The 25,083-nt window shown below is 41.7% G+C and overlaps 2 protein-coding genes across 6 annotated transcripts in view; one reads left to right on the top strand and one right to left on the bottom strand.

Moving 5' to 3' along the window:
- The window catches only part of agap2 (ArfGAP with GTPase domain, ankyrin repeat and PH domain 2), a 30,867-nt gene extending 18,416 nt beyond the window's left edge, over window positions 1–12,451 (bottom strand). For 2 of the 5 annotated variants that reach the window (XM_079676045.1, XM_079676046.1), the window contains exons 1-3: window positions 12,090–12,451; window positions 1,129–1,187; window positions 334–421 (exon numbers count right to left, since the gene is read on the bottom strand). In XM_079676045.1, coding sequence (XP_079532171.1) covers window positions 334–421; window positions 1,129–1,187; window positions 12,090–12,249 — 307 coding nt within the window. In that variant the 5' untranslated portion in view covers window positions 12,250–12,451. Of the gene's footprint in view, window positions 1–333; window positions 422–1,128; window positions 1,188–5,493; window positions 7,684–12,089 lie in introns of those variants that run through there. The other 3 variants (XM_079676042.1, XM_079676043.1, XM_079676044.1) reach the window with 2 other exon arrangements.
- A 1,718-nt stretch (window positions 12,452–14,169) lies between these two features.
- Window positions 14,170–24,038, top strand: tspan31 (tetraspanin 31). Its single transcript, XM_079676795.1, has 6 exons — window positions 14,170–14,359; window positions 17,007–17,174; window positions 17,273–17,353; window positions 17,458–17,598; window positions 19,087–19,197; window positions 22,323–24,038. Exons 1-6 carry the CDS (start codon window positions 14,297–14,299, stop codon window positions 22,395–22,397), a joined length of 639 nt encoding a protein of 212 aa, XP_079532921.1. The 5' UTR covers window positions 14,170–14,296; the 3' UTR covers window positions 22,398–24,038.
- The last annotated feature ends 1,045 nt before the right edge of the window (window positions 24,039–25,083 follow it).

The following is a 25,083-nucleotide window of genomic DNA, read 5'->3' as shown; positions in this document are numbered from 1 at the left end:
AAGTCAAATAAATGGCGTCATAATTAACAATGGTCCAAATGTTCTATTCTATAAATTGGTTAATGAACTAGTCATATTAGCTGCTTGTATCTTTTCAGATGTTTTGTGTGTAAAAAAGACTCAATGGGTCAGATAATTGGAGAGGGGGACAAATGCATCTCCCCCAATATTCAATGTTTTGAAGTGTAAGTATAAAGTACCATGAGAAAAAAAGACTTCAATAAGTACACGTAACTCACATTTTTACTACAATACTTAGCTTAGAAATGAATGTGTTACTTGCCACCACGGTGACGGACAGACATTATAGAAGACGTGTATAATATTTCTTACCCTCAGTCTTCTCCAGTGCAACATAACTGCCTGTGATGTATTTGTTCACGAGCGCTGACTTGCCGCTTTTTAGACTTCCCAGAATGCCCTGAGAGAAGAGGAGAGGGAATACAACACCACGAAGTTCATTCACGGTCAGCTAGCCGCTCGATCACAGTGTGCTGAATATAATATTACAGTCAGACCTCCATCCAATATGCTTCAGTCAGTTTTAGCCGGGCAACAAATCTATAGTTTCAGCTATAAAATGCTTTAATGTTTTCTGCATTCTTATGTTAACATAAAGTCAGTGGGGGAGGGAGTATTAAATGAGCAATATCACATTATAATGATACTTTTTTACAACTAAATGTATTGTATTTGACATTTTGCATGAATTAAAAAGCACATTAATAAAGTATAGGCAGAATCATATTAAATATTAAGATTCACAATCTAATGTTACTGTACACTCATTGCAACAGATTTAACAATCCACATATATATAAAGTATATATAATTGTCTCTAAATCAGCCAAATTAAACTAATTTGAATTTAGTTTAATTTGGTTAATTTAAAATAATTTACTTTAAAACAAAATTATTATGATTAATATTAACCAAAAGTAATCAAATAGCCCTGATTTCTAACCCTAAATGTATTTCTTGAGCTTCAAAGAGTAAGTTTAACCAATCTTCACAATTTGAGAACTCCTACATGTCCAAGTGTGTGCTGTTTTAAGAAATAGCACAGCTCTTAATAAATTCAATCATTTCTTCAGTTTCAGATGCAGATACAGTCACTTTTCTCCTCACCAGTCTGAGCTCGGGGATGGATCTGCTCAGGCTCCACTCCTGGCTGTTGGCAATATTTACTACAGAGAGACAGAGAGACAGAGACAAACTGTCAGCGAGGCAGAGACACAGATTCATCATTTTGATCATGTACAGTAAAAAGGGCCGCCATCATAACGGCCTGTGGGAGAGCGATAAATCATACAGCTGCTGCGTGACCACTCGCCATAAACACGCGTGCAGCCTCGCAGGTCGTCTTAATGAATTTAACCTTTCAGTCGTGACGGGGATCCTACAAGTTGCAGTCACACTTTTCGTTATCCACTTTACTCCCTTTGTGCCGTAATGATGGGAAACTGCATGGAGATCACTGGCTGCCATTCAAAGAGTTAAAGGCTTGTGTGTGGATTCGTAAAGCATCTCCCCTCTGAACTAAAATGACCTAGAGGTGAAACTAATGATCATTTCATCCATAGATTAACCTTTGACTTGAAATGTCATACAATAGTGGAAAGATGTCCATCACCAATTCCTCTAGAGATCTAGGTGACATCCACAAATGTCTGATGGATGGATTCAGTTTACGATTATATAATACACACAACACAAATTCTCCCATTAGAGAAGCTGGAACAAAAGGGTGTTTGCCAATGTTGTTAGAAAAATAGTGACTAAAAAGGTTATTTCATCATCAAAATATTTGGAGTCTACTAATCAATCTCATCATTAGCAACATTTTTCAAAATAGGGTAGGCAGTTTTCTGGAAAAGGAAAAAAACAAACACCAGAATATGAAAATAACACTTCCCACCAAACTATTAGCAACATCTCAGATTGTTTAGCTTCTTATGCTTTGCAGTGTAGGCATGTGTCGCCAATGCTGGAATCACAGATTTTTTGAGAGGTTGACGAAGACATATTTAGGCAACCAAAATGTTACTTTTAACTTTCATCAACTGAAAACAATCTTAGAAAGTGTTGAATGAAAACATGGAAAGGTCACAGACCGCACAACACAAAGGTAGCAACCTGTCAATCACCAGATAGCCCAGCCTAGAGCATGAGGGCAGCGCAGACAGCAACTAGCGACCTGAGAAGGCACCCCCCTGTCCCTCAAAGCGACCATGCCCAGAATAATATGTATAAACCGTTATATAATTTAGACGAGTGAGTAATATCCACCCCCGTACAGTTGTCAAGAAGGGGGATATAAGTTATAGAGACAAAAAACGTAGTTGGAACCTCGCTGTAAACGTGTTTTTCTGCTGTGAAAATGGGTATTTAAACAGGGGGTTCTATGACCTTCGCTTCTTTTGGAGCCAACCTCCACTGATCACTCCATGAACTGCAGCTTTTGGCCCAAACATGCGTACTGCTCGACCCGGCAGGTTGCAGCTCTGCACTCACACATGCACATCCTACAGTACAGCAGTCCGAGGGGGTTGGGTTGCACACAGCTGTGCTGCCCTCTGGTTAAAGAGAGGTGGCCTTCCCCCAAATGTGATGTGACGCTCACACCCTGACACCCAGGTGCAGCGCGAGACGGACGACATTAAAGGGAGAGAGCCTGAGGAGGCACTAACACTAATACATAGACAGAAACAAACATACGCTCGCTCAGCTGCCAGTTCGTAAGGTAGATTTAATTAAATTCAAATAGTCTCATACAATACAATGAATCCCCTTTCCAAGGTTGCAATGTTCAGTTTTGGTTGAATCTGTTTTAGAGACGTGTTGACTCAACCGTGCAAGCATTTTAGAGGACGTACTGTAGGTTGTGTCGTGTCTAGCTGCATTGAATTGTACATGCTATACTTAGCAATCTCATATTGATATAAATAAGGTGCACAATAGAAGAATCTCTCAAAATAATAGCATTAGACAGCAACACAACCTAGAAAGAGTTTCAACACAAGCTGAACATTTTAACCTTCAGGAAAGGAGGATTTATTGCAGAACTGTAGCATTAGACCAGAATAGTTTAAGCTAGGTTTATGTACCTCAATAACTGGTAAGTCTACAGCCACGTTGGCAAGATTCTGCATTGAGCTAAATGCTTAAATCAGCAGGCTAAAATGCTCCAAAGACTCCCAAGACAAAGCTAACAGTAAACACAAAGTCCTTGAGGGTTATGGAAATGTCAGCAGGCCTTGTTTTGCTGCATTTAAGTAATACACCTAAATATTGGGCAACATCTGAGAACCATGAATGCCTGTAGAAAATATAATGCCAATCCCACAATAACATAGTGAAATGTACCACTGGATACAAGAACATTTGGACCTGCTGACGGTGCTAGAGACAATAGGGCATGGGTAAACAATAGTATTCATCCTCTGAGGAACATGTTCAAATATAACAGAAAAAACATAATGACAAATCACAGTAAAACAGAGAAAGACAACAGAGGACACCAGAAGGTTTGGCAGACTGTACTGCGTGCCATGCTGGGTGTGACTGTGTGAAATGTCCTTCAAAGACGGACGATGATTAAACTGCCTCTAAATCTACGAAGCGTCCAGGCCAACACCGAGCAGATGCAGCCGGTGATGATGTGCTTCAGATGAAGACTAAAAGGGGCTTACATACGAGCTGCCGCAGCAGGCATCTCACTGGGAAAAAGGGCAAGCCCTACCACACAAACAAACACACACACACACACACACACACACACACACACACACACACACACACACACACACACACACACACACACACACACACACACACACACACACACACACACACACGTACACACACACACACACACACACACACACACACACACACACACACACACACACACACACACACACACACTCACACACACACACACACACACACACACAGAGGTTGACTATCTTTCTCTGAGTCAAAGCTCTCTTTATGGCCTGCTGCTGTAGCTCAAAGTGGCCGGACAGGGTTATCCCCCTGCTGCTTCCACACACTTATTTATACAGAAAGCTAATTATCCACACTCGCTGCAGCGAACCAATCGTATGTGATGCACTATGCAACCCCTCCCATGCTACATGTCACCTGTAGCCTTTATCCATTTTTCTAACTTACATTTGTTAGGGGTGAATTGTTTTACAATCATCTCAGTGTGTGTCAATGCACGGTCACACGCACACACACAAGCACAGAAAATGTCTCCTCCTCCATCCTTCGGTTTTATCAGCCTCTGTAGCAGCAGTAGAGGCAGCAGTCCTGCCGGTTGCCATGGCAACACTTCCTCCTGCCTTCAGTGAGTGTGTATGTGTGTGTGTGTGTGTGTGTGTGTGTGTGTGTGTGTGTGTGTGTGTGTGTGTGTGTGTGTGCAGACTAGTCTCACTACTTGCATGTGTAACAGTGTGAATGCACAATGAGTGAATGAATACATAAAACACCCACACACACACACACATCACACACACACACACGCACACAGTGGCCGACACTTGGTCTCTCTCTGAGCAAACGTATTTGTGAAAGAGATGCGTTGTTGTACGATGCAGGGTAAAAAAAAAAGATGGCAACTAAACGATTCCTGATTCTTCATATGCATGCATTTGACATGATGGTGGAATATAAATGTGAGGCCAGACAAAGACATGACTGAGAGGACGGGAGAGCATGTGGTGGGTGGAATATCAAAAACAGGATTATAAATGTTCAGGCTGTGGATGAACACTTCCCCTTTTGATGTGGGTGAACAAATGTGTCTTTCCCTCTCTACAAAAATAAAGCCGGGGCTAAAAATCAACTGGAGCGTTGCAATATACCCCTGATACGCCACCAGCTCCTCTCCCCTTTGGCTTCATTATGAGATTTAAACCCATGCTGGGAACGCTGCTTAAGTGTGTGTGTGTGTGTGTGTGTGTGTGTGTGTGTGTGTGTGTGTGTGTGTGTGTGTGTGTGTGTGTGTGTGTGTGTGTGTGTGTGTGTGTGTGTGTGTGTGTGTGTGTGTGTGTGTGTGTGTGTGTGTGTGTGTGTGTGTGTGTGTGTGTGTGTGTGTGTGTGTGTGTGTGTGTGTGTGTGTGTGTGTGTGTGTGTGAGTGCAGAGATTACCCCTCCAGCGGTGTGAAATCTGCCCGCGCTCTGAGGGGAATTAGATTAAAACTGTCCAAGATGTGTCTATTGTCAGTCCCTCGCATCAAAGAACGTCATCTGTCGTGTTTTGGCTTCATGATAATGTTTCTCTTAAGCCTGTAAATGTATTCTGTGTGGGGGTTCTTTATGAAAACATTAACCCCACCCTCACTCATTTCAAATGGATTCCTGTGCACAGATGAAGAGGCTACATGTCTGATGACTGTTTAGCAAAGGAACAGAAGACATGTCTGATAATGGTTTGTTTTAGTCGATGTGAAGATCTAGAGTTGATGTTACGTTAGCGACCCCTACCTTCTTCCTCACTGGAGTCTCTCTGTATGTAGACCGGCGGCGCTGTGGAGGAAGACCCCGCCGCCCCCGAGCTGCTCTTTGTGAAGATCCCGCTGATGAACTTGAGCATCTTCCTGTCTTTAGCGGAGCCTCGCTGCCCCTGCTGGGCCTGCTGGTTCTCCCTCGCTAACCCCAGGTCTTCAGACAGGCTGTTCAGGTCGCTGTTGTCCAGAGTGCGGCTTTTACCTTTGCGTCCCGGCTTGGTGGTCTGGTTCGGAGGCCCAGGTAGGGACGCCGACCCGGTCTTTAGCCTGTCCTTTCTGGGTTGGTCTCTCATCACCGCAACCATGCTACCTCCGATCTCCAGAGGCATTCCTGCTTGAGCTTCGTCCATCCTCCATGCGTCGGGCCTGCTGGCCTCGGCCCACGAGGCCCTGCAGGGGCCCGGAGAGCGCGTGGGCATCCGGCAGTCCTTTCTGTCCAGGCTCTGCGCCGAGGTAGGGCTTCGCTCTCTTCCGTCCCTGAACTCGCGACCCCGGGTGGCCACGTTGCTGTGAGACTTCAGAAGACTCACAGGACGCTGCCCCACCGGGCGGATGGGGAGGCTGGTCCTGGTCGGGGTGCGAGTTGGCTCCACCATCTCTGTTGGAGGCGTTGGGGTCAGTGATGGTGACCTGCATTGCTTCGCCTCAGGAGTTGAAGGTGTCTTCTGGACTCTTGTTAGGTCAGTCTCGGCAGACGTTGTCTTCTGAAGTGTTGCCCTCTCCGGAGGTAAGGGGATGGAGAGGTTGCACGGGGGCTTTTCACTCCCTTTGCTTGGGACGTCCACAGTTGGTGGAGGTTTATCCTTCAGGGGGCTGAGGGGCTTTCTATCTCCATCTTTAAGTTCATCCAATAACTTGTCATCTTTCACATCATCTAAAGCTTTTGGTGGTTGTCCAGCTCCATTCTCAGCCCGTGCTTCACCTTTAGCCTCCACTCCGGCCCCGGCCTCTTCTCCTTCCCTTCCTCCAGGCCCGGCCTCCACCACCTCCTTCCCCTGGTTGCTGTTGTCGGCCTCCCCTCCATTCTCCTCCACAGCCTCTACCTTGACCAGGGTGAGGGAGATGAGGTAGGTGGTGCGTTGCTGCAGGGCGCCGCCTCCGCTCATGTGTTCAGGCTTCAGTGGACACACAGTAGATGAATGAAACCAGACAGAGCGACATCAACGACTGACAGTTTGCCAGCGTGTTGGGACTTGAGAGAATCTGACTGCACAACGAAAAACTTACATTGAGGGAGATTAAGTTTCTCCTTTCAAGATACGACAGCAGAGCAGCTTTTGGTTTCATACATCCCCCAAATCCCGAAATTCTTTGTTTCGGATTGGAATTTCAGTCACGGATTTCTTCTCTGACTGTAAATTTCATTTCAGGAAAATCCACCATTCCTGACAACCTTCAGCACACTGTCAAGCTGCTCTATTGTTCCTAGAAAACACCCAATTAAAATCTATCCACTGCATATGTATGCAGCTACTCAAGCAAATGAATCTTCATTATGGTGACTCATTCCAGATTATAATTATTTACATGACCTTATTTTCATGTGCAGAACCCCCCATCTTGCATGTTGCTCAGGCAATCCTCTTCTGGATTCAATTCAGAATAACAACTTCCCCGCATCATACGCCATCAAAAAATATGATCACCAGCAGCTGTAAAAAAGGTAAAGTCTTTAAAAATTAATCAGTGTCACCCTAAAGCAGCATGGCACCCAAGAGCAATCCAGTCCAGATCATGGGCTCTCACTGCGAGCCACACATGTGTGATGACAGCAGCATCCACTCAGCGGCAAGGAAGGACATTGACGAGGGCTGAAGGGGATCAGGAGGAGAAGTCAGCAGAAGCCCGGGAGGATATGTGGAGAAGCAGGAGGACCGAGTCAGGGCGCGTCCGGCCATCACCGGGCGCGTACCGGGCAGCCTGCGTCCTGCGCGCGGCATCAGGCGTGGAACATGACAACACGGAGGAGCCGATAGAGACACCGACGCACAGGCTCAACGAGTCTAATCACACACACACCCGCACACATACACAGCTCACACTCTGCGTTTCTCTCCCCCGGTCTCCGATGTCCCTCCCTCTACATGCCCCTCCTTGTTCCAATAAGCAATCCATACAATGCAGAAGGATCCTGCTTCTCCCTCATTTATTTTCTCTCTGCTGCCTCTCTGAGTGTGCAGGCTCTTTATTGCTCATCCCTCCCATCCCCACACCCATCATCCCCTCCCCTCCATATTTCTCCCTGCCTGCTGAATGCGTGCCGGAGAGGAGGGGGGAGGCAGCGGGTGACGGCTGGTGGTAAAGCGGCAGTGCACAGACCTGCTAAATGAGGGGGGACCGCGGGAGGAAATGTGGAGAGAAAAGCAGGCAGGGTTGGTAAGGAAGGACAAAAAAGAAAGAAAGATGGAGGCATGTTTTTGGAGGGAAAAGGACACAACAGGGTGTGTTTGCAAAGTGTCTGCTCTCTCCCTCATGTATACAGCTGCCAGAACAGTTTCATCAGGATTATCCATCTGTCTTCAGCTGTCTGCTTGTGTATGTCTGCTGTACAAGTGTGTGTGTGTGTGTGTGTGTGTGTGTGTGTGTGTGTGTGTGTGTGTGTGTGTGTGTGTGTGTGTGTGTGTGTGTGTGTGTGTGTGTGTGTGTGTGTGTGTGTGTGTGTGTGTGTGTGTGTGTGTGTGTGTGTGTGTGTGTGTGTGTGTGTGTGTGTGTGTGTGTGTGTGTGTGTGGCTCTGTGTGGCTCCTCCTCAGTAGGAGGCTTGGCTTGTTTGTTGCTAAGGTGTTGCAATCTTCCTGGCTCTGGTGGCACAATCATCATCTCTTCCATATCCTTCCTCCTCCTCCTCCTCCTCCTCCTCTTCCTCCATTCTGTAACGCAATCGCTCCCAGCATCTCTTTATCAAAATGGTGTTACTCTCTGTGAATGTTTCATGTGTGTGTGTGTGTGTGTGTGTGTGTGTGTGTGTGTGTGTGTGTGTGTGTGTGTGTGTGTGTGTGTGTGTGTGTGTGTGTGTGTGTGTGTGTGTGTGTGTGTGTGTGTGTGTGTGTGTGTGTGTGTGGTACATGTGAGTGAAAGAGATTTCCTGTGTGTGTATTGATCTGTAGTCTATTGCCTGCTACGGAATGTGTTCATTAGCAGAAGTAAGCTCTGGGCTCGCAGCATGAAACAGAGCATATTGGACATCAATAATTGGACCACAGAATGCAAAAACATATTAAACAGATATATTGCTATTTCTGTGTGATTAAAAAGGACATCCATTTAATCCTAGCTTATAGGATAAATGTCGATTTAAAGTAGGTGAACACATCTGTGTGTCCTTTTGATTTAGATGCAGTAACTCATTTACAACCTCTTTGTGCATACACTATAATAAAACCAAATATTTCATCATGCAATCATCTTCCAATATTATTTTTCTCAATTAATAATTTTGTCCATCATATCAGGAAATGTTCCGAAAAATGTCCCTAACAATTTACAAGAGGCCAAATTGATGTCATTGAATTTCACATTTAGTCCAACTGACATTTAGAAATCAACGTTTCTATAATACAGGACAAGAAAAAGCCACACATGCTCACATTTGAAGAAGCTGAAACCATAATATGTTTGACCTTTTACTCAAAAACTTAAACAATGACTGCATTATTGAAATAGTTCCAATAAACACATTTATATTCGGCTCATTGTCAACAAAGAGTTAGGAATTTATGAAGTAAGAAAAACTGCTGCAGTTATTCTGCATGCAACAACAGAATCACTGCAGCAAACGTGATTACACACATCCATCTCTCATTACTGCCGGGTGTAATTTCATGTTAATCGCTATCTGATACAAAAACAAATCCTTGATGTGAAATCAGAGGATGCATTTCCCCACAGTGCACCAGCCTCCCTCCATAATACACGATCTGACTGTCCACCTGCTCGGCCCGCCCTCCCCCCCTCCCTTCACAGTCAGGGAGAGGGCAATAACTACTCCCTCTGAATACAAAAGACCCCTGACAACACACTGCCTTTGGCTCAAGGGGAAAACACACGACCTGAGAGAGGACAGCACCCTCCACCACTGAAATAGAGTCTCGATTAAAAACCTCAGAAAGGTATAAATCCTAACAGGCGGCGTGACGTAATACATGTGTAAAAATCCAATTTAAACATGAAGCGTGAAGACTGGGTGAGTTAAAGTGCACGTCGGGCTGCTGCAGCCTGCACTGCTGCACAGTGAATCTAATTATTGTGAAATAGAAACCCACATACTGTATGAAACACAGACAATCAGCTTGTCTTCAGTCAAATACTTTTTAGAAACACTCTCAGTGAAGAGACTCACGTGCATGCATATAGGCTAAGCACACACACGCACACACACACACCTATGAGCGTGTGCTGTCAGATGGACGCTGGCCAAGGGCAGTGGTCATGCTGGGTGGTTTTTCATTTCTCCTTCACTGGAAGCTGTCCTTTCTATCTTTCACCCCTCGCTCTGCTGCCATGCTGTAGTGAACACCACCAGTCAGATTCACATTTAAAGGCCTTCATTTAGCTCCACCTCAACCCTTTTCTCCATCTCCATCTCCATCCCCTTCCTTTACTCTGGCACACGGTCAGTCGACCACATCCCACACGCTTATTAAGTCCAAAAAACTGAAAAAGAGAGGTGGATCTTTTCTTAGCCCCAGTGAACCCTACATTCACAGATCCAGGCCCCCGTGGAGGATACACTGACTTTGATCCTCTCTCCAGCAGCCTAATTATACAAAGAAAATATTCAGATGAATGTTTTAACACAGAGAGGACGTGCTTTTGGGAGCGTGTAAAGGTCTGCCAGATCCTAAAAAGACCTCAAAGCTTTACCAAAATCCACCCGGGGGCTGATTGACCCTCATTTCACACACAAACAGCTAATGAATGGACGGATTAAATCAAAACGTAAACTGGTTATTATATTCCACCCGATCTGACCACAGTGTAAAGCTGTCAGGTACAATCCCAAGGTATGTGTCCTTTACTTTATTTCTACAGCTTTAAACATCAACGATACATTACAAAAGGGAAATACTTTACTATCATTGATTTTCCTTTACAGACAAACATGATTTGGTGAATATGATATGTGTTGGGATATACGGGTATTGACGTAACTGTGATATAATGATGTTAATATAATAATGCTAATAATCCATTAGAAAGTTATTGTTATAGATTTACTCCACGATCGTATTTTGAATGTAATTAATTTGCCAGAAACGGTTAAAAACGCACAAAAACGTTAGATGGATTTGACAGGAAGCATAACGTTTTCATTAGACATCACTATAATGACTTTATAATATATTATTTTTGGTGAAAATCTAATGTTGTGACTGCACTATTGATGCATTATGACACAAAACTGCACTGGTGTTTCCAGTTATGTGTATGATTTGTTATGCTCAGGTTTGGTTTCGCTGTGATTCAGCAGGTGGATGAAGTATGACTCAGTATAAAAAAATATTCAACTACAAGTACAAAAAATATTGCATTTACAATTCTGCTTAGGTAATGGGAAAACAGTATCAACAGTATCCTTAAATGCAGAGTAGGCTTAAAACAATAACTATTTTTTAACATGTAAGTATACATTTTGTTATGTTATTATTTCGATTTCTACGTCAAATCTGAAATGTTACTTCAACCCTCAGATAACTGTTATTGAGCAATGAATGCAATATTTCTAAGTAAGTGAAAGTATAACGGTAATGGAAATATTCAAGTAAAGTACAAGTACATTAACATTGTTCAGTACTCGAGTAAATGAGCTTAGTTTTCAAATACTAAAAGTACTTTTATTTTTATATTTTAAGTACATTTTGCTTATGAAGAATTTGAAATGCATGACTTTTTTTTACTTATAACAACATGCTCTTACTTTGTGGTTGCAGCTTTTTCTTAATCAAAGGATCCTATGTGCATCTTTTAAAGTACAATGTTGCATGTGAGCAAAGAGAACTCGACAGTAGCACATTGTGTCACATTAACAAGAAAAGGTGGGAAGTACAGATTAAGGGGAAATGATGTCAAACTGATCAGTTTCTCATGTAAAAGGCCTCTGTTTGTCTGAAAGGAAGTGGCTTTGAGGGCAGTTGCAGAATGGCAGACAGGAAGTAGGCCGCACAGCAGGTTTCATCCTGCTGCCATGGCGATGGCTGCTGAGGGATGTTGCCATTGGTCTCCTCGTGTCCAGAGGCTGACAGATAATAAATAAACGGCCGGACGACAGGAGGTGGATTTTTGTCCCCAGAGTGAAATGAGAATGAAAATGCGCGTCAACTTCCCCGAATGAGACACACTGACTGACACAGGAAGCACATATCTATCACCTACGCTATCATGTTACCCAACACACCAAATATAATGTGGATGAAGAGAAAAACTGACTGTGAACTAAAAGATATTTCCTGTTAATGATGACAAGAAATCATTTAAAGTGAACACCCTGAGAGTTAGATCATGCACCTGTCGATACAAACCTTAGCATACAGGTAACATGTAGCTTTCTTCCTGAGAAACAACGAAGATGAGCTTACCTTGAATGCTGTGCAGGAACACTTTAAGACCTGAACGCAGCTGTGGATTTTCCACTCTTTCAAACTGCTTGGAGAGTCTGTTGATTGCACTCTGGAGAGACTCATACCTCTTGATCTCTGCTCTTATTGCAGTGGAGTTGACTGACTTGCTGTTGTTCATCCTGACACATGGATCTCTTTTTTAAACTGAAGCTTAAAGAGCCTCGCTTCAGCCCATTTGAACTCCCGGCTGCCCTTGTTCTCACAAGACGAACGCAAACTTTTAAGGACGCAGTAAAAGAAGCTGCTGCGCCTCAGTGTGTCTCTCTCGTTCTCACAGACCACAAAGTCAGCGCACGACAAAGTGTCTCAGTTTCCTCCTCAGGTTCAAACTGAACTGAATTCACTTCCTTATTTCAAACCATATTTTCAGAATACACGGCAGCTCTGAATGCTGCGGCAACACAAGTGAAAAGATGACGATAGCTGCCGTTGGCTCACACAACAGTCTTCACTGCCAATAATAAAGAAACAATAATGTAAAAACACATTCATTCTGAAACTTTGATAACAGTTAATGTGTTGAATCTTGGCTATAAGACACTTTGAGCTGTGAAATATTCACTGATGTCAGAGGTTGTGTACTAACTTGATAGTAGGCTACTTTTAATGCTGCCTTTCAATGCTGTCCCTTTGCAGTTGTAACATGTCCCCGCTGTTGGACATATAAAGGATTTCTGATTCTGATCTTATATGTAGGCTTACAGTTATAAGCTTAGTGAGTATTTCTATGGAAGCCCCTGTTAAAGGATGTGTTGGCCTAACATTACGCCACACATTAGGTATCAGGATGTGCTGTCATAATTCTGCAGAGCCTTTTAACATGTGAAACAAGATGATTAAGCTTGTGAGAATATTCAAATTACACAATACTTTTCTCTTTTCAAACCACAAGTCTATTTCAACAAAAGTTACATGTTGCTTGTTTGCAATCATGTTATCTATTCACACACATTTTAGCAATCATATTCAGATGTTTTTGTTGTTGAGAAAACTAAGTTGGCAGTGAGTCAGATACGAATGTTTATGTTCTGGTTTGTAATTCAATATGAGCAGCTCCATGCTCCACAGCAACAGGAAATTAGAGATTAACTTTCTGAACCGTGCTATTTGCGGAATTGGTTAGAAATCCAATTTATGAGGAAATACATGACTTTTAATATAAAACAGAACTCAACATTTCCCTGTTTTTTTGTAGGTCATGCTGTAGAACAGATGTCCCCCTGATGTGCAGGCCTCATTGTCATTGTGTAACAAGTGTCCTGTCATCGCCACAGAGTTCTTATAAAATGCAACGTGCTCACACACACACACACACACACACACACACACACACACACACACACACACACACACACACACACACACACACACACACACACACACACACACACACACACACACACACACACACACACACACACACACACACCTCCATCTCCAGTCCTTTAAACCCTTTTAAATGTTTTAATGTTATTTTATTGTTTGTTTTTTGTACATGTTTTTAAGAACAGCTTAACTTTCCATATTCAAAATCTCAACACATGATGATTCCAAACGCAGTGTTTGGTTATATGTATGCTATGAAACACTGAAAATAAATATTCAACTAATTTAAGTTAAGACAATAGCCTAGTTTTCACAGCTAGTTTGCATTTGCACTTGTTTTTTGTACTTTGTTTTGTTTGTGGTTGCCATTTCTTCAAGATAAATTCATGGTAATTTGTGACTGAAGTCTATATGTAATCCAACATATGTGTGTTCAATCACTTTCCCCCCACCCCCCATATGTTTTTTTAAATATAGGTTACATCTAAAACAAAGATCCCTTAAAATGTGCTGGATCATAACTAAAAATGTGTAGAATTGGAATCCAAAGCACTTCAGAACAGGCTGAAATATTGGATAGGTAGAATTTAACATATAGTTTAAATATTAAGACATTATTTTCTTTATCATTACAGATTTTTCCAGATTTGTCTTTTGCCCTAAAACGATGACGTATGGTCTTTTTACCCCCTTACGTCAGATGCAGTGTTTACGTCATCAGCGACGCCCTCTCCGCTGACCAAAAACATTTGAGTCCAGACGTTTAGCGCTCCGGAGAGACCTTTTATTTTATTATATTCATCTTTATTTATTAATTAGCCCATAGAGGTTTTTCGAATATGGTCTGTGGCGGCTTCACCTGTTCCAAAAATGCGCTTTGTTCCCTGAATGTGGTGTACATGGTGAGTGTTCAAAATGGATCATCATGCTAACTTTGAGCTAGAACCGTTAGCTTAGCCTTACTAGCTTCTGAATAAATGACAACTAGCTAGCAACGTTAGCTACGACACAGAAAGATGACTGATTTTGTCTTTTGTTTCATATGTTATGCTTTTATTTTGCAGCCAATTAAAGGTATGAAGTATTTTCTCTTTGGTGTATATTTTAAAACGTTAGCAATTTCTAGTGTACGGTAGCTATGTAGATAGACATGTAGTTATTTTAGCTAGCCTGTAAGCTATCGCCATTATGTGTACGAAGCTACCGTTAGCTGGGAGGCCGGCTGACCCCCTTAACAAATTAAATGTGAAATTGAGATTCTTGAATGGTTTATCACCACATCGCCTCTTGTCATTAGCCACCCGAGCCTGTCACAGCTAGATTGTATCGGTTCAGAGTTTGTTTGTGTGTCAGTCATGTGAGTTGTGGTAGTCAACATGTTGACTTCACCACAGCTAACTCACCCTGAACTGATGGTTAAACTGAGAGACTGTACTTAATAACAATGGATATTTAGGCTTTGGTTAATGGTGTGGATTATGTTATTTTTTACTCTGCTCTTCCTTATATTTAAAGGAAGTGAAATTAGGTTGATTGCCTTAAAAATGTCAATTTAAAAATAACCAGCTGTCAAAGGCATGGGATGATACGAACATTAATATATCCAGATATTCATCAAAATATGTCACTATAACGATTTAGAATGGTTTAACCTTAACATTTTGTTAAGAAACAAGTATTTTTTGATAACATATGGGACCTACAGCTAACAAACAATCTTTGATTTGATCATTTTAAATAATGAGGTCCCCTGTACATAATGGATCAAGATAACAACATCATTGTGCAAATAGTTTCTTTTGCACCTGATAATTCCTACATTTTGAAACCAGGCTATATGTTTCACCTCTCTGCCATGTCAGTGTGCTTGACAGCTTTTTCAAGGCACTGAGGTGAGGATATAAGAAATGATTTCCATAACCAAAACGATGTTGTTTTGCTGGGCTGTTGCATTGTGGCACATTGACAGCTGTGTATTTGGTTTTAGTCTCTCACTGTGTCACTCACTGTTACGTTACTGAATTGTTCACACTGCCATTTGTTAAGTATTGTTGGTCAACGTGTGTCAGTGGGCAACAGAGCATTAATGTTTAACTGACCTGTCTTTTTTTATCTGCAATTCCTATGTATATTGAGGTGAGTAGATTAGCCCATTCAGATAAGAACGTTACATGTCAGAGGGAAATGTATCTGCTGGAAAGAGACTACCAATGAAACAATTAGATTATTATTAAGGTGCCAACAAACAAATGTACGAAATTAGTTTAACAAAATACAATTGTTTTAATCCTATTTATACAATATAATTAATAGATCTAACTTCTTAAAAGGGAGGATTTTAGGCATTTCTTTGCCTTTTTATTTAAAAAAGATATATAATTTGTTGGTATTTTGAATCAACAAAAGGAACATATAGTATAACGTACGTGTAGTTGAGAATATAACTGTCAGAATAATAATAGATTAATAAGCCCTAATATTGTAGTATAATAATTAAAGGTTTTGGCAACTACAATATCTTTATCATCATGAGATGCATTCCTAATATTTTTAGAGATTATAAAACACTTCTTGATAGTGTTAAAATCGTCTTAATTGTGTCTCACGTTCACCTGCTGTCGTAACCCTTTCTAAGCCTGCCAGGTATGCACCGTGGGGGTAAAGGTAGCATTGCGTTGTTTGCTTTCTGTTGTGACACAGTGCTAGCCTCACTGCTGCCGAAGGGAACTCTTCAGGCACCCCCCACCCTGTCACAAAACTTTGGAGCATGTGCACATGCCAGAAATCCTGTTGGCAGATGAGTCACTCAATGTCACGAGAGTGATGCTGCTGATTAGAACCAGAGCAGTGACGGAAGACGTATAAAGGCAAGAAGGACAAGAAGCCTCTTCATGAGAAAGTTCAACCTTTTGTGATCAGGCAACAATCAATCAAAAATGAATTGTAAAGTTATATTTCTTTTGTATAGTCATCAAGGCAACTTTATTTATATAGCACCTTTCAACACAAGGCAATTCAAAGTGCTTTACAAACATGAAAGACATTAAGCAAATGGCATTTAAAAACAGTCATTAAAAAGCAAAGATAATAAAATAAACATTAAAAGACAACATACATTAATTCAAGTTTACAGTGCAGTTTAAGATGTAAATAGTTCAATTTAAAAGCAGCGGCAAAAAGAAAAGTCTTCATCAATTAAATAAATAAAAATGTAACAACGATTTCATTGTTGTTAGATCATTGGAAATTCCCCAGATACCAGCAGTCTCATGAGCCAGAGGCGTGTGAAGAGTTATTAGCATTTCAACTTTGAGTCAGCTTTTTTCTGTGACTGTGCTTCATCTGCATTATTTAGCATTATTTAGTAGGCTTGCACTTGTATTTGAATCCTCACAGGGTTCTTAAAGACCTACAAACATAAGTAACTTGTATTTAAAAGATGACTGTTATTTGTGGTAGCGGTTAACGTGACTTCATGATGAGCTCAGTCCCACTAAATGCCCGCTGCCTCAGCCGACTCTGGTTAACTTCCTCTCCTGCTCTCCTCAGCTGGTGGGGCTGCTGCTGATCGGGGTGGCAGCATGGGGGAAGGGGTTCGGCTTGGTGTCGAGCATCCACATCATAGGAGGGGTCATCGCAGTGGGCGTGTTCCTGCTGCTCATCGCTATCGTTGGATTCATCGGAGCGATACACCACCACCAAGTCCTGCTCTTCTTTGTATCCTTATTCGGGGTCAGATGCAGTTAAATGTCACTGATTTGGAAATGTAGTTGCATTTTCCATGTTCTCGCACTTTCCTTAGCTTTGCTCCTCAGTACATGGTGATTCTTTTCATCGTTTTCCTGTTCCAATTTGGAGTTTCCTGTTCCTGCTTGGCAATGAACCGTGGGCAGCAGGTGAGATAACTCTCTTTATGTCTGCATACATACATTGTTTTGAGACTACAACCAATAGTTTTGAGACTGCAGGAAACTGGATTCAACTGTTGTCTTATTTGCAGGAGACACTTCTGAATTCCACTTGGGGAATGTTGGAAAACAAGACGAAGACGGACCTGGAGATCCAACTGAACTGCTGCGGGCTGCTCAACTCCACCTCCACCCTCATTCAGTTTGAACAGGACCTGCTGTACTGCCCCGCTGTGAGTCTAAGAGTGCATTCACACCAGCCTTTTATAGTCCGGTTGAATCGAACCCTGGTGCATGTAGCCGCTTGGTGCGGTTCATTTGGGTCGGTGTGAACACAGTCCGACCTCTTAAGTGAACTAAACAACCGGACTCTGGTCCGCTAAAATAGGTGGCCACGGAATGCTTGCTTGCGAACTCTGTAGCGGTTCATTGCTGGTGTGAACGCAGTCCGCACCAAAACATAGGAAGCGTAGTATTTACGTGTCACAAGAACGCGGATGTCTTAATAACTCTTTAGCGAAAGAGTCTTTCAAGACATCTGCGGTTGTTTAGTTAAAGGTAGGGTAGGTAGGTGCGCAATAATTTCAAAACTACGCAGGTGAAAAAAATCTGCCCCTTCCTTCAGACTTCCTCACAGAGCCCCTCCTCCAACACACACGAACGCACACATGACCAATGAGGGCACGGGATAAGTTTGTGCACAGATGGAAGGCTGACAGGCAGATAGCCCATCCAGTTATTTTAGCCGGGCCGGCTCAGATGATTGGTCGTGCTTTTTACAGTACTACGGCTTCCACAGATGACATTTTTTTATGTATTTATTGTCAACGCATTTAATATATTCATTGCTATCGGGATGTTAAGAACATTCCATGGAATATAACAAAAAGTGTATCTCGAGCCGGTTTCTCAAACTTACCTACCCCACCTTTAAAGAGTGAAGCAGAATGAAGTGTTGAACAGTGTCGTGTAAAGTAAAAATTCTCCTTCAACTACATAAAAGTAAGAACACCTGTCGTCGGTGAAACGCCCCTCCTGACTGCAGAACGTCTCTCATTATATTATAATGTTTTTTAACGCACGTTGTCTGATTATATAATCGTATGCACGGGCCGCTAGTGTCTGTTGATCTCCAGATTAACAGCAGCATGAAAATAACCTGCCGATGCTCCATGGCGGAGGCTCCGGTAGAAATTGCAGGGATTTGCGTTTTTACTCCCTTAATGTCTGACCAATGGTTGAACAGCATTTCCGTGCACATGACTTGTGTTTAAAGTTTATAGTCCGTTTGAATTTTGCCTGTGAACGGAAATCGAACCTTCTGAAAAATGAAACAATGTAACAAACTGTGGTCTGATGCGCACCAGAGAAACGGACTATTAGGTGTGAATGCACCCTAACATGTCAACATGGTCACATCTTCATCAAGACAAATGGCTGAACCGGTGTAACCCCGGAGTTAGGTTTCTGTGTAACGAAACAAAATGCACATTCTGTATCTCAGACATTATATAAGGGGTTCTTTAAATACAAATGTTACTGCATCAGAGATAACTGCTGCAGTCTCACTGTATAAATCCTGTTACACAATATACCCCCAGGGTAAGTTAAAAGCAGTCAACTTTCTGAAGTTCTCAGAATAGATTTTGGTAGAGAACGCTGCCTCGGCTGATAACACCAGCTGAAGACTCAAGGCCTCTTTTCTGTGTCTTTGCTTCCAGGCATGCAAAATTAACACTAGCTGTTTCACCTGCGGGGATAAAATGCTGAATCATGCAACCGAGGCTCTGAAGATCCTCGGGGGTGTCGGACTCTTCTTCAGCTTCACAGAGGTGAGTGTCCGTTCTACAAACCTACATCTGCTCATATAAGTAAGGGATAACGTGCAGCGAGGCGGTCATTATGGGGAAAAGAACGCGCGACAGGCTGATCAGGATCCCGACGTGTCGCTGCACATTATCCCGCTTATTACACGGCCACATTCTCAACAAAGTAACGATATGACTCCCAATATTAATTGAAATGCTTTTATAGATTTAGAAAATGTTTTTATTGATTTAAAAAGTAGTATCCTATGATTGATTTTAAATGAAATGCATCCGCTAAGAAAAATAGTCCGTTGTTACTGTTTGAACTACGTAGCAGGAACTGCTTCGATAGCGTTTTTAATGAGCTTTTTGATTACAGATTTGAAAACATCGTTGCTTGCTTTAAAAGTAGCACAATTCATTATGTCAAACCTTGGAAAGTATCTAGATATCCCTGCCCTAATGCCAAAGTAACTGCACACTGAATATGTTTGGCCGTTTGATGTCTATGTCTGGACGGTTGCGTAAAAAGGAGGGTTTCTGCCCCGTTACTTCTCCGCTGTTTTCTTGTCCCAGTTTGAAAGTTCGGCCAAACTGTTCACAGTTAAATCGAACGGACTTCTTTGTGCAGATGTGAGCGTCCTTAAATCAATAAGTCCTTGACAGCGGTCTGTCTGTTCTGGATTAGCAACGTGTCACGTGTTCTGAATTGACCAATCAGTATCGAGTATTCAACTAAGCCATGTAATAATAAAGATTATCCATCAAGTTCATATTGGTGTTTTCTCAGAGAGCGAATAATCCAGGAATCTCAAGGTTGTCAGTTTAGATTTTCGGACCATTAAAAGAGGCAACATCAATTCATCCATCGTTACAATCAGTGGACAATTGCTTGCGAGGGCAAAATAAATATGTGCAAATATTTTGGGTTCAGTCTAACTTTGGTGAACTTTAACACCGACATTTTGAACTGTGACCAATAGCATACTTTAATATATCTGTGGTGATATAAATGTAATTCATGGTGCTGTGTTGCTGCTGCCCTGTAAACAGCAGGCAGGAGAGCAAACACTCTGAACGCATTACATTTGTTTTTTTTTTAAACATCTTAACTGTTTGACTTAACAACGATTAACAATTCTTGCATGGCACCCCCACCACATGTGTTGTACTGAATGTAGCCTAAGCTTCATCTGCAGCTGTGCTGAAAACGAGGTTTAAAAGAACAAATAGACAGGCAGATAAACAATCTGCGCAGCAACTCAAATGATGATTTGGCATTTGAATGTCAGCGTTATGAATGAAGCTTCCAAGCTTCACTACAGCCCTAGTAGCTTATCACCCACTTATACTCCCTCTGAATGGATGTTATATCCTCCATTCAGAGGGAGTATAAACAGTTTGCGTACAGAGACAGTGAAGTCAACTGTATGAACATCCCTTTGAGCGAAAAGGAGTTAAGTGACTGAATGAAATCATGTACAATGCTGAGAGCAAAAGCCAGAGGGATTATGATAATCATAATAATACCCTTATAGCCCTTTTTAAAACCTGCAGTTACAACATATATTTCACAAAATATACACAAACAAATACAAGCGTCCATAACTACCTACATATTTACTATCATAATGCAAATACTTAGGAATTGTGTGCTGGCTTAAATAAACAAACCTATAGGCAACAGCAGCTACTCCGTTCATTTATGGAGGTGTTTAAGTCGCTGCATTTTCAACAGTGTCTTGCTAATATATATTTGTTTAAAGGTCCCAGGTCATGGCCATTTCCACTGATCATAATTCCATTGTTGAGGTCTACTAGAATAGATTTACATTGTGCAATGTTCCAAACTCACATTGGTTTCTCATACAGCATCTCTGTTAACTTACATGTATTCACTCTCTGTCCTAAACGGCTTGTTGGAGCTCCTGCCCCCCCCTCCCTGTGAGCCCAGTGTGCTCTGATTGGTCGGGACGTTGCGAGGCTCGCTGCTCACTGATCTGGCTTACTGGTGTGGTTTCCGGGTTGGCGAGACAGCGGGAAACTCATTTTGAGCACACACAAACACTCACAGCCGAAGTCAAAACAATAAGTGTGGCTTGATATTGAGTAAGAAAAAGGTTTATAACGCTGTGAGAATGGGTCTGCAGAGAGCATTTCTCCGCCATCCCAACTCGTCTATTACCAACCAGGGAGCTCTATGCAAGTCAATGGGACTCCCTGTTAGTTGAAAATGTACGCTAAAGGTCCTGGTGTGTGAGGAGCTCAGTGGATTGGTCCATTTGGTTCCGGGAACCGCATGACTGGAAAAGGAGAAATCTCCAGCGAGGCGTTCTGGGGCAGCATAGACAGGTCTTTTCTGTGTTAGAGTTTTACTCGCTACAGGGTGTACTTTGAGGCTTAATGACTCTGCATGCATAAAAAGCTACATAACACAAAAGGGGACGGGTAATAACCGGAAAAGCATGACATGGGACCTTTAAAATACATTTGTACTTCCTATTATGTGTGTGACATATTCTCTAAATATAAACATTGAGATGGCGTTGTGGTTCAACATCAAAGAACATTTTTGCCGTGACCTGCACACGGCACATAACTGAAATAAGCCGACACCATGAATCTTTAGCTGTGGGCTACACGGCTATGACCAGTTCACAATCATGCCGAGATCATTTTAAGCCTGTGCGCTCCTCAAGTGGGCTGTGAGGCTCCGGCGTAAAAGACATTGAAGTATAAGTTTAATGTTTTCCACTGAAATTGTAGATTTTAATATTGCAATATTTCTTAACTGAAAATTAGCAATATTACACTTCATTTTGATATATGTCCACATTATCATTTTTGTCATACTCTTTGTCTTATTATATTTTATAATCTATACGCACATCTTTTGAGAGGAATCTATCTTCGGTTGCTTCCCTCGGGGTCTTTTCCACTTCGATGTGGAATATGACGATTACATTTCATATCAAACAGGATACGTTCGTAGAGGCAGTATTGATGTGTTGGCTGTCACCCAGCTACAGTAGTTTAACAACCAGCTCTACATCACCAAGCTCATTTTGAGATCAAGTGCTGACACATTTCATTCTCTTTTCCTGTGTGAACATGCCTTTTTATTTATTTCCCCTTTCTGTGTTGAACAGATCCTGGGAGTGTGGCTCGCCGTGCGCTACAGGAACCAGAAGGATCCACGAGCTAACCCAAGTGCTTTCCTATAGTCGGCCCCCCTCTACACAGCGCTGTAGGTTTCATACACACTGGTACACATAGAATCATGCACACCTAGAGGCAGAAACACCGGCTTACAAAACGAAACCACCACCATACACAGAATGGACGAGCGCACGCAGCACCTGACGTACACTGAGAAACACGCACACGCACGCACACACAAACACCTCCACCTGAGACTGAGAAACCACAACGACGACCTGGAACACCTGGATACTTGTGTATGAAAGGATAACTTGTTATGCCAAGGAGTGTGACGTGTTGGCATCATGACCCAGCCTTGATTTGAGTACCAGATTTCCAACTATGTAACAAGGGAATAGACATCTCTGCATGTTTCCTTCGCCTGCACACAGCCTCTCGGTTGATTTTTAATCCCACCCACACCTACCAAATGACCAACAAAAAAATAACCTGTATGCACCTTGAATTGGTCCCTCTTGTCTCTGATGTAGTTCCACCACATAGATATCGGTATTGGTCAGTGCTGTGGGTGATGTGTAGAGCTGTAAACATGTCCAGTGTGTGTTCTCAAACAGGGAAAAGAAGGAAAGTACTGGACATGTGGTGTAAAGTAGTTTTTGAATTGTATGTAAATGTTCTTCTTTTGCCACATTATGCCAGGATTGAACAGGATTAGGAAACAGGATTAGATGTTAGGTTATGTAGTTGATAGTCCTTTGGGTTCAAAGAATATTTATGAACTGTATCTGAGCCAACTAACTGTCACGAGTCTGAGATGTTGAGATGCCAACGGACTGCAGCCTTGATGTTGTACATACACTTTTAGAAATCATTCTGGATGGATTTGACATGTAGCTTGCCTGCATAGTTGAGGTCTTTTTAAAAGGCCACAATAATCCACCTTTTCTGTATTTACTATGTTACTTTGTGTCACACCGTGATGTAGCTTAGCATAGATTCTGGTACGTACCTTTACCTCCTGTGTAACTGGAAGAAAACACGACAAATGTAAAAAAAAACAATGTGGTTTTTGCTTTGAAAGAACTGGGTTAATTCGGCTAAGACTGCTCACCGCAAACCCAATTTTAGTGTTAATTGTGAACGTGTGCTATTGGTTGCAATTATTTTCCTCTTTTTTTTATATATATATAAATATTTTGAATTATTCTTTAATGGAATGGTTCTGTTTTCAGCTCTTCTTTCGTTCATCAGTGTTAAATGCTTTGTATAAAAAAAAAACGTGTTAAATGTGTTCAGGATGTCGGTTAATTTAAGTTTGAGGGTGCACATTAGGCTGAGGGTATATCGTAGTTTTAATGATATCATTTTACTGCCTTGCTCGATGTTTAACATTTCCTGTTGATAAATCACTGCTTATTAACTCTCTCTTTTAAAGGCGTGTCTACTCTTTTTCAATTGCTTTTAACTTAAGGACTAACACAAACTGTATTTACTTGTCTTACTTGAACCTGTCATTGTGGCTGATATGGATTTCCTGCTGCTGATTTGGAGTCATCGCTGGTGTGAGCAAACTCTTTGACAGATCTTAAGCATTATTATGCCATATATTAAATCTCACTTTGAATTTGTGTGCTCTTGTTATTCAATTGTATCTTGACTTTTTGAGACTTAATTTTCCAAATAATAAAACCTCAAATTGGAAACTGTTTCCCTGAGTTGTTGTTTGAGATTATATCTTTGTGTCTTTTAAAAATGAGTTCATATAATGATGTGTTCAATGGGTTGTCTTCTTTTTAAAGTTTCTTTAGTGTCCATTTGAAGCTTACTCTGCGTTACTGCTTTATACTTCTACATTTCAGAGAGAAATAGTGTAGTCTTTTAGTCCTAATTCATTTATTTGACAACTTTAAATACTTAACAGATTCAGATTAACAGTATGTATAGGTAAGAAAAAGTATTTAAAATGTTAAACGACATTACAAACAGAACATTATGTTATCATGTTTTGTTAATATTCTTTATACGTGTTTTTGTTTGTGTTCTTCCATAATTATATATTTTATGAAACAGAATATACAGTGGGGCAAAAGAGTATTTAGTCAGCCACCAATTGTTCAAGTTCTCCCACTTAAAAAGATGAGAGGCCTGTAATTTTCATCCTAGGTATACCTCAACTATGAGAGACAAAATGAGAAACAAAAAAATCACTGTCTGATTTTTAAAGGCTTTATTTTCAAATTATGGTGGAAAATAAGTATTTGGTCAATACCAAAAGTTCATCTCAATACTTTGTTATATACCCTTTGTTGGCAATGACAGAGGTCAAACGTTTTCTGTAAGTCTTCACAAGGTTTTCACACACTGTTGCTGGTATTTTGGCCCATTCCTCCATGCAGATCTCCTCTAGAGCAGTGATGTTTTGGGGCTGTCGCTGGGCAACACAGACTTTCAACTCCCTCCAAAGATTTTCTATTGGGTTGAGATCTGGAGACTGGCTAGGCCACTCCAGGACCTTGAAATGCTTCTTACGAAGCCACTCCTTTGTTGCCCGGGCGGTGTGTTTGGGATCATTGTCATGCTGAAAGACCCAGCCACGTTTCATCTTCAATGCCCTTGCTGATGGAAGGAGGTTGTCACTCAAAATCTCACGATACATGGCCCCATTCATTCTTTCCTTTACACGGATCAGTCGTCCTGGTCCCTTTGCAGAAAAACAGCCCCAAAGCAAGATGTTTCCCCCCCCATGTT

The sequence above is a fragment of the Notothenia rossii genome, assembly GCF_949606895.1.
Source record: "Notothenia rossii genome assembly, chromosome: 4".
In the NCBI taxonomy this organism is placed as follows: domain Eukaryota; kingdom Metazoa; phylum Chordata; class Actinopteri; order Perciformes; family Nototheniidae; genus Notothenia; species Notothenia rossii.
Note: the sequence above shows the minus strand (reverse complement) of the source record. Positions and strands in the feature narration are given on the sequence as shown.

Excerpts from the sequence above, each read along its gene's own strand:
- tspan31 (XM_079676795.1), top strand. The coding sequence starts at position 14,297 with ATGGTCTGTGGCGGCTTCACCTGTTCCAAAAATGCGCTTTGTTCCCTG. Across the intron at positions 14,360-17,006 it reads CCCTGAATGTGGTGTACATG|CTGGTGGGGCTGCTGCTGAT; the intron begins GTGAGTGTTCAA and ends TGCTCTCCTCAG. Across the intron at positions 19,198-22,322 it reads TCTTCTTCAGCTTCACAGAG|ATCCTGGGAGTGTGGCTCGC; the intron begins GTGAGTGTCCGT and ends TGTGTTGAACAG.